The sequence below is a fragment of the Triticum urartu genome, chromosome 6A, assembly GCF_056163025.1.
Source record: "Triticum urartu cultivar PI428250 chromosome 6A, HENAU_Tu73, whole genome shotgun sequence".
Taxonomy (NCBI): Eukaryota; Viridiplantae; Streptophyta; class Magnoliopsida; order Poales; family Poaceae; genus Triticum; species Triticum urartu.
The window spans coordinates 47,365,330-47,375,750 of record NC_141878.1 but is presented as its reverse complement, the minus strand read 5'-3'; the positions used below and the strand labels follow the sequence as shown (position 1 = coordinate 47,375,750).

Below are 10,421 nucleotides of genomic sequence, written 5' to 3'. Positions count from 1 at the left end.
AATAAATCATAAAGTGTTTGTGGATTCACAAAATGTTCACGATTTTGTAAAAAATGATTTCTTATTCAAAAAAAATCAAAATTTTGAAAACAAATGTTCGGGAAATCAAAAAATGTTCATGATTCTTTAAAAAGTAGGTTTATTAAAAATATTAATGAAATTGAACAAAAAAGTGCCAATTCAAAAATGTTCATTAATGGAAAATATCCTAAAAATTCAGAAAAAATCATAATTACAAAATCGTTTACTCATTCATTAAAATGGTCGCTGATTCAAAAAATTATCATGCATTTCCAAAAATGTTCATTAAATAATAAAAAGTGTTTGTGAATTTTAGAAATTGTTCCACCAATTTCCAAAAAATGTTTGTCAATCCTGGAATTGTTCTCCGATACAAGAAAATTGATCAAAAAAATGTTCACAATTTTTAGAAATTTGCAAGTAGTATAAAATGTTCATGAATTCAAAAAAATGTTATTGATTTTAAAAAATGTTCAAAATTTTGTGAAAGCTTTCACGGATTTGAAAAATATTCATGATTACAAACAAGTTCATGACTTAAAAAAATGTTCATGATATCAACTTTTTTCATGATTTCACGAAATTGAGAGTGATAATGTATTTCGGTGATGCAGCAAAATGTGGTCAAGGACGTTTTACACACGGGAATCCGCAACCTGGGCCGGCCTGTTCAGTAGATACCTCCTATACTGCGCTCTGCGTGCAGGAACAAGACGCAGCGCGCCTGATTGGGCCGGGCCATACACGGATGGCCTGTCTTCAAAATTTCGTTTTCTTAATTTTCTTTCATGTTTTCGTTTTTCTACTTTAAATAATTTTGGATTTCAAAAAAAAAATCCAAAAATAAAAAAGTTAATATTGAAATAAATCTTTTAATAAATTGTTAGATTTTAGGGATTCAAAAACTGTTCACGATTTTCTAAAAAAATTTGCTTATACAAAAAATTGTCATAATTTTGAAAAAAAATGTTTGAGAAATCAAAATATGTGCATGATTTTTTAAAAGTTTTGTGTATTAAAAATGTTATCGAAATTGAAATCATGAATTCAAAAAATGTTCATGAACGGAAACATATCGTAGAAATTCAAAAACTCCTCGTGACTTACAAAATAGTTTATTCATTCCATTATTCAGGAAATTGGTAATTGGGAGCTGCTCGGCCTGCTTGGGAGTAGCGACTAATCGGTGAATCAGCCAATTAACTGGATTAATCGGTAAATTAAATAGGAACTCACCGACATATATCTAGTTTTTTTACGTATTGTACCAAACTCTCATGCTCTCAGTTATGTAATATACCAAAATATGCTACTATTTGGTTGAGCCCTAGCTATTGAGGAGCGAGAGGGGGATAGGAGGGTTTACGGGCCAAAAAATTTGGTTTTACTTGGCCACAAGTTAATAGGCCAGCAATGATTAATCGGCCTAACAACCGATTAATCGGTTTGACGGGCCAATTAATCGGTCTGACAAGTTAACACGATGAATATTTGCTATTCGATTCGGCCACCCTACGAGTAGCGATTAACTGACCCGTTAACTGATTAACCGGATGAATTCTTCAATAGTGATTGATTCATTCATAAAAAGTGTGCTGATTCAAGAAATGTTCGTTGAATCAAGAAAATGTTCATGAATTTCAAAAATTATTCCCCTAATTTTCAAAAAAAGTTAATCGATTTTATAAATGTTCTCCGATTCAAGGAAATTGTTTAAAAATTGTTCACAATTTTAGAAAAATGTTTTGCAAATAGTATAAAATATTCATGAAATAAAAATTGTTCTTGGTTTTAGAAAATGTTTGAAAAATTGTAAAAGTGTTCACGAATTTGAAAAATGTTCATGAATTTTAAAATTTCTTCATGATTTAAAAAATTGTTCATGATTTCACGACATTGATGATTATAGTTTATCTCCAAAAACTTTTAGGGGATGGGCTAGGTCTAGTGTAGAGAAGGAAAAGTAAAAAGAAAAAAAAAATACTCGTCTACACCTTTTCAAGAGATCGGTTAGAGATGCTCTTACACCATACAAAGTAAGCAATGGGATCAGTGAAAACCAAACTGTTAGAAGATCAACAACCACATAGAGAGAACGTCATGATTTCCCAGATCCCAGGGTCATGATTTCGCAGACCCCAGACCCCGTAGAGAGAACCAAACGGAGTACTTATTATTTTTGTCAGCTCCTGAATTACCCGGAAAACAAAAACAAATATATACTACATAGAAGCAGATTCCTCTGTTACATCATACATGAACAGAGGCAACATCTCGATCAACTTCCCTGAAAAAGATCACACACACGCTCCCGTATGATATCAACCACTGTCTCGAACCAAACAACTTGGCATGCTTCGGGTCCATATTGGAATATTCAGAAACGAAGGTCGAAGGTAGAAAAATGTGACCACGATCGAGCCAGGAGCGCGGGCTGAACTAAAAAGTCCATGCACGAGCTAAATTAACCAATAAAGCAATGCTCGAAGCCTCAAAGAGCATCACCATGTAAGTACGTACGAACACTCAAACAACAACGGCGACTACACGGCGGCGATACAACAAACATACAGTCAGTAGCGACGCAAGTAGTAGTACATAACAATCAAGATGGCTAGCTATGCAGGTGACGGCTCAGGCGGCCGGCGCGGGCGGCGGCGGCGGCGGCGGGAGCAGCTCGTCGGCGATGGCCTCCTCGAGCCAGCCCTCGGCGTCGGCCATGATGCCGGGGCTGAGCCGCACCATGAGCACGCAGAACTCCTGCTCGCTGAGCGCGCCGTCGCCGTCGTGGTCGCCCTCGCCCACCATCGCCCGCGCCTCCTCCGCCGTCATCCCCTCCACGCCCAGCACGGCCCCCGCGCTCCGCCGCAGGCTCTCGGCCGTGATGGCGCCCCGCGCCGGGTCCGCCAGCAGCCGGAACCCCGCCCGCAGCTCCGACAGCAGCCCCGCCGTGCCCAGCCGCCCCGCCATCACCGGCAGCAGGTCCTCGTACGCCCCCGCGCCCTCGTCCGCCATGCTCCGACGATCAAGAAATCAAGCGATGAAGAGCTGTCGCCGCTGTCGTTGTTTCTGTATCGACGGGGCGCAAGAAGCCGAGCGCTGGCTGGCCTCTTGTATAAAGCGGGGAGGGAGGGGGAGGTGAGGACGGATGATCATGATGGATAGGACGGTACGATCGAGAGGATGATGACGGCGACCCCATGTCGATCTCGGGGGAGAAGCTTCCGGGAAGCTGCGCGGGTGGGGAGGGGGAGATATCTGGACGGCCGGACGGCACCCGTGGTGGTGGTTGTACACACGAGGGGAAGGGACGAGTGAGCTCTGAGCAGGCCACGGGATGATGTGACGGGGCTGGGACGGCGGAGGGAGGACCTGACGTGACGCTGGCCCGGTCGTGCGGTGCTTGTCGTCGGAGGAAGCTTCCTGGGAGGAGCCGGCCGGCCGGGTGTATAAATGCTGGGTGGACCCTTTCATCATGCCTTTCGGTTATGAGCTCAGCCGGCTCGGTCCATCTGGGAGATCTGGGGGGTGGTTTATGGCAAATAGTAACGCTTTTTGGTGAAAAGGTTGTGCCCGACCTCTCCGTCGACGCAAGCAGCTATTCCGATGTAAGTTTTGATGAATTTTACAAAAAAATATGTACATGCAACACTTATGCAAAAAAAAAAATTTGCGTGGAGGACCAGATATATTATATAAATAAAAATTACTCATGTACAAAGCACTTTTAATAAACATAATCTTCTATATCTAAATAGTTAGCCCCCACTAATATATTTCTCTCAACATACAAGTGTGCCACCTCATCATTCAACATGCATAGAAAAAGGCCCACCACGACATGCAACTATGCATATTAAAAATCCACTTCAACATGCAAACATGCATGCATGTAAAATTTCATTATATTATGTTATTTGCATTTATTCATATATACTTAAAAAACTATTATTTCAAATATTCATGTTCCAAAGATCAAAACCTTATTGAAATATTGCAAAATATTCCCGCAACAGCGTGCGGGGCATCATCTAGTAAAAGTAACATTGAAGTCCTCCGACCATCGTACGGCAACTTCCACCGCCAAAATGAGTTGTCGATGCGTTGTTGTTGCCCGCTCCCATACTGGAGCCGGCTTGACCTTGTCGATAACAACCGGGAACTCTTCGTCCACGTGCCCCTAAGGACCAGCGCCCTGAAACCGCAGTCGGTGTCATTGAACCATTGAATCGATCCGAAGAACATAGCACCACATATCGTCGTCACGTACACACTACGTGAAACTCTAACCTCGCCACGCCGAGGAACTGGCGGAAATCTAGGCGAAGGTTTGTCTAATCCACCCGATGGACAAATTTGAGGAGGATCGAAGCCAGAAGACTGTATTATATAAGCGTCGCCATCTACCCAAGCGCCATCCCTGTGAGGAATAAAACCCTATCCTATCTACTAGGTAGAGCAGAGGCACCAGGATTCTCCTCCCCTCCACCGGCCACCGAAGCGACATGCAAAAGGGAGGTCTATCCATGGGCTCGCTGGTGGGATCGAGCGGAGGAAGGCTTTTCTCTTGTCAACTAGTGAGAGGAGAATTGAAAAAACTAATCAGCTTATGGAAATGATTGAGTTACAAGCAATGTATAGTATAGATTTTCCGAATTGTTTAAAATTTTGAAAAAACACGATCTTGTATGATCATATATCATAACCCAATGCAAAATTTTCATATTTTACATCAAATTCATATTTATAAAATTAAAAAGCTCATTTAGACCACATATCATTGACCGCCCCGTTAGCGATATATGTGTCATCTCTAACCGTGTATCATTTTGGCTCGTTCATAGTTGTTTTGTTTCATGAGAAACCCACCGCAGCCTCATCATCACCACACTAGAAAACTAAAAAAAACACTAACCCTAGCTGCACAGCGCTCTCTGACCTCTCCATAGCATTCCATTAATGTCGCCTCCACGTTGTGATGATTCAACTACCGGGTTTCAATACGCTAAAGACTAGCCTCCAAAAATCATATTTCAACTAAACATACCATTTAATGATTCAATTGAGATGCTTACATTCAACAATATGTTTATTGATTAGACTGAAGAATCTGATATTTTAAGCTTATCCTCCATTATCATATCAGATTATTCGCCGCCTCCACGGTCAGTCTTTCTGCACAATGTATCTGCGCTCTCAACTTTCTTACGCTACTCTTTAATAACTATGTGAATATTCTGTATGGATGATATACCGAAAAGTGCATGATTCATTAATGTGCCTAATCTTTATAAATGTTCTGTAATGAATGATCCACTGAGAAACAAAGTGCATGACACATTCATGATAATAGACATGAATGTACTGACAACACAATCCAATATTTGTCACTTATTTATACCGAACATTTTTATTTTCTATATATTATCTTGGAATTATATTTGAATTGTTTTTTCATTGACATGGAAGTTTGCTGTGCAACGTTATTATTTTCATGTCGTATCTATGAGCATTGACTATGTGTAACATTACAACGAGTTCAATATTGTATAACAAATACAACAGTACTAAATAAAATGTTATTTTGTTGTGCAAATTATGCAATTTCGTAGATATTGGTTTGAGATATTTGGTCTATATGAATTCCATCTAATTATAAGAAAATCAGAAAATATGCCAAAATCACATTTGCCTAATGAATAATTTGGGCACACATGGGTATTACTGTATCCTTATATGTGTGTCTATTTTCAGATCTTTAAATAGAGGGCTCTAAATGGGCGTGAGTAATAAATATCCTAATAGTGGTTTGTAGAGTGAGATTCTGGAGTGTACGAGGCGAGGGTAGATAAAAGAGAATGTGCGAGTTATTGTCCCCGAGATCTATTCTTGCCTTTGCAAGTTGGATTGCTCGTTTCGTCTCTCTTTTGTGGTGCAATTCAGGTAAGCGTTTTCTAGGCTTGTAGCTGATGAGCAATCATATGGCCCATAGTCACATACAACAATGCTTGCAAGTCTAGAGTCAATTTATAAAATATATTTTATGTTGGTTAGTCTAGACGACCGCTACATCTTCTGTCTTCTAGTACTAAATAGTTACAACCATTTACCTAATTTTTTTCTAACCATACAACCATGCCACATAAGCTAGTCATGTGTGCAAGTCGTAAATTACATTTGTTGTATTATTCTATGTATGCAATGCTGCCACAACATCAATTTGTGCATCTTAGTCATAGGTTATTTTCGTGTTAGATTTTGTATGGACGATATATGTGTTTGTTGATTACAGCATACCAACGTAGTTCAACATTTAGACTTTGTTAGAAATGGCATTCTTTTAACTGTAATTCATTTTTTCTCTTTGTAGACACTTTATTTTGTTCAAGCTTACATTAGATTTCCATCAGTTTTGGATGTTTTTGTACCAAACTTTTATGCATTTTTAGCAAGTTCCAGCGACAACGCGTGGGGCATCATATAGTTTAGTCCATGTCAAGTGGCAACAACCTACAAGTGCTAGGTGGGAGACATGAATACAAAGTAGAGTATGTTTGACTGGTGTATTTGCGTAAAAAAAAAATTACTAGCTTACAATCAGTGGTGAATCTAGCATGATAATGAAATGTAGGCTTAAAACATCGAGTTCCTAAGCCTAATTAGTAAATGCATTGCGACTGTTGCATGTAAAGCCTTTGAATATAATTTTCAAGTGGTATGTTTAGTTGAAATAGGATTTTGGACGGTTGCTGTTCTGGTGCGCTGGTCCTATGGGGTCTTAACACGACGACTTCCCGACTGTCTACTACAATAAGTTGTGCCCGACTCCGGCGAGGGAGGGGTGATGACGGCGGCGCGCCTTCGGCTCGCTTCGTGATTGTAGTCGTCGCTAGGTGGTCTACGGATCTAGATGTAATTTTTATTATTCCTAGCGTTCGTTGTACTGCCATGATAGAAGATGAATAGGTTGAAAGTTTTCTCGCAAAAAAAAAAGAAATAGGATTTTGGAGGGTAGGCTTTATACGTCTCCAACGTATCTATAATTTTTGATTGCTCCATGCTATATTATCTACTATTTTGGACTATATTGGGCTTTATTTTCCATTTTTATATTATTTTTGGACTAACCTATTAACCGGAGGCCCAGCCCAGAATTGCTGTTTTTTGCCTATTTCAGTGTTTCGGAGAAACGGAATATCAAACGGAGTCCAAACGGAATGAAACCTTCGGGAACGTGATTTTCTCTTCAGATAAGATCCAGGAGACTTGGACCCTCTGTTGAGAAAGCCACGAGGCGGCCACGAGGGTGGAGGGCGCCCCCCCTAGGGCGCGCCCCTTGCCTCGTGGGCCCCTCGAAGCTCCACCGACGTACTTCTTCCTCCCATATATATCCACGTATCCCCAAAACATCAGAGGAGGAGCCAAAAACCTAATTCCACCGCCGCAACTTTCTGTATCCACGAGATCCCATCTTGGGGCCTGTTACGGAGCTCCGCTGAAGGGGGCATCGATCACGGAGGTGTCACATCCCTAGTTCTGGTATGACCTAGGCTAGCCTTCATGTTTGCATCATGTTTAAATTCCATTTAAATTTGAAATGGGGATTTGTGAAACCCTCAGAATCATTTCTGGAAATGACCCAAGTAAAAATTGCTCCAAAAGGGTCCAAGAAAATGCTCATGTTGCTCTCTGAAAATATTGGACAGAGATAAAAATCAAACCAATATTTTAAAGAGCTCATAAGTATTTATTTTGGGCATTTGGAATTAATCCAATATTTATTTGCATTGGATAAATATTTTTATATATACAAAATATTGTCCAATAATTCTGAATTTTGGTGAGGGGCTTTGGATTAATTCCTTAGGTCCCTGCAAAATTTAGCAGAATTAAATAAAATGATTTGGTATTTTTATCAAATCAAAACAAATGTCAGAAAATTAGAAAAGAAAACAAAAATGGAAAGCCTACCTGCGCTTACCTGCGGCCTGGCACTGTGCAGCCGGCCTGGCCCAGCGGCCCAGCAGGCCGGCCCAGCCGACTGGCACTGCCAGCCGTCCCCTTCCTCGCGCCAGGAGGACAGGGGCACGCGCTCGCCGCACGCGAGCACGCGCCGGCCACCTCCTGCTTCCCCGCTCGCTGCTGGAGGCCCCCGACGACGCCATGCACTCCCCTCGGCCCTCTCTCACTCTCTCTCGCTCTCCCTCCTCCCCTGGACCTCTCTCTCTCTCACCCCCCCCGAACGGCTCCGTCGCCATGGCTCGTCGTTGCCGCGCCCACCGTCATGGCCTCGCCCTCGTTTCGTGCCCAGACGCTCCGCGCCGTCCTCCTCGACCTCTCCGACGACTCACGCAAGCCGGGATGCCCTGCAGAGCTGCCCTCGACGTTGTCTTCCTCCTAGGGCTCCGCAGTCCGCCACCATCGATTCGCCGTCACCAGGTCTTCCCCGAGCCCGCTGTGCTGCTCCGCGTGATCGCCGTGAGCATCTCCCCGTTTCCCCTCTCTTCTCCCCCCGTGCCCGCGTCGTAGCTTCGTTCCCCACCACAGCCGAAGCGCCCCGCCGCCGTCCATGTCGCCGCCGTCGCCCTGGCCACCGCAGCCCGTAGCCGAGCGCGTCACCCTGCTCCTGGTGACGCCAAGAGGCCGTATAGCCTCTCTGCTCGCTTCCCCATGCACCCTCGCCCGCACTTGGCCGTGCTCCGGCCGCCGGCCCGAGCTTCGCTCCGGCGAGCTCCGGCCACCCCCGCCTCTCCCACTTGCTCCATTCGGTGCGGACGAGCGCGGGCTACGCCCCGGTGCTCTCCGCCGTACTTTTGGTCGCCCGAACAGTGATCCCGAGCCCTCCGCCGCGTTCGGCCTCGCCGGCGGCTAAACGCCGGTGGGGTTGACCGGTCTAACCCCCCCAGTTGACCTGGGGTTTGACTACCCAGGGTCAATGACAGGTGGGGCCCGGCCCTGCTAATGTTTCTGTTAGGATTAGTTTAATATCTAATTAACACTGTTAACTAACTATGACACTGACGTGTGGACCCCACACGTCAAGTTTGACCAGTCAGTGCTGTTGACTTGCTGACGCAAGCATGATGCAGTGCTGATGCATTAAGCTATTTTCTGGATTTAAAACAATATAGGAAATTCCAGAAAATAGTTTAAACTTCAAAAATTCATAGAAATTCAACCATAGCTCAGATTGAAATAATTTATATATGAAAAATTATCAGAAAAATGCAATCTATCCATCTGTACCATTTTCATGCATGACAAACCAACCCATATATGCTGTATATATGAAAACACACTTATGGCATATTTAAGAGCTTAATTTGGAATTGTATTTGAACCCTTGGTTCAAATGGACTTCAACCAAATAAATGCTAGGTGCATTAACTCAAACAACATCACATATTCATGCCATGATCATGCATCATATTGTTGCATATACTTGTGTTTGATTTTGGACACCGTTCCTTCTCGATAGGTCCTGCTCCGGAAAGTGTTCGGGAGTACCTATCAGTGGAGCAGTGCCCCCCTATTGATCTACCAGGCAAGCAACCCCCCCTTGTTCATTCCGATACAATCCCACTTTCTCGCTCCTGCTCTCTTTTATTGCATTAGGACAACAACGATTCAACTGCTACTTTATGCTGCGGTAGTTGAACCCATTCCTCTGCATGACCTGTCATTGCCACAGTAAATAGTTGAAAACCCACTAGCATGTGTAGGAGTTGATTGAGCCATGTGGTGTTCCTACCATGCCATGCCTGCTATTGCTTAGAGTTGTGTCAGGTCTCATTCATCGGGAATGAATTGGAGTGGTACGATATGTTCTGGTGCTGAGAGTTAAGCGTGTGAACACGATTTGGTAAAGGTAGCGGTGAGAGGCCATGTAGGAGTACATGGTGGGTTGTCTCACTGGAACCGTCCTTAAGAACCGAGTTCGGTGTAAGTTGTCCAATGACTAGTTACTACCACACATTGGGCTCCGGGCGCTCCAAGCTCTCTCGACTTAGTAGCCAACTTGATCTCTATCCAGGAGTTGCAATTAGTTTCTGGTGTTTGTAGGTAGTGTTAGTAGTCTACCAAGTGGCACCCGGCCAGGTGGGCTTGGGACAGACTAGGCACAGTGGCACGGTGTACCAAGTGGCACCCGGATGGTGGGCTTGGGAACCCTGCTCACATCGTTTGGGGCCATGAGCGACACCCCGGCCGGATCTCCTTGCGGATGGAACCCGAATAGGCGATAAACCTGGACTAGAGTCTTGCGTGGTTAGTCAGGTCATGGCCGACACCCTCGCCAGGCTTCCTCTTGAAGGTTGCCGAGATACATGACATGTACATGGTGATAAGTGGTGAGAGCGTGTGTGAAGAAGTACACCCCTGCAGGGTTATCATGATCTATT

At 43.7% G+C, this 10,421-nt stretch overlaps 1 protein-coding gene across 1 annotated transcript; it reads right to left on the bottom strand.

Moving 5' to 3' along the window:
* Positions 1-2,485: 2,485 nt before the first annotated feature.
* LOC125515814 (calcium-binding protein KIC) lies at positions 2,486-3,171 on the bottom strand. The gene has a single exon (XM_048681319.2). The coding sequence runs from the start codon at positions 3,034-3,036 to the stop codon at positions 2,656-2,658; it is 381 nt and encodes a 126-aa protein (XP_048537276.2). The 5' UTR covers positions 3,037-3,171; the 3' UTR covers positions 2,486-2,655.
* Between the last annotated feature and the right edge of the window lie 7,250 nt (positions 3,172-10,421).

Excerpts from the sequence above, each read along its gene's own strand:
- LOC125515814 (XM_048681319.2), bottom strand. The coding sequence starts at position 3,036 with ATGGCGGACGAGGGCGCGGGGGCGTACGAGGACCTGCTGCCGGTGATG.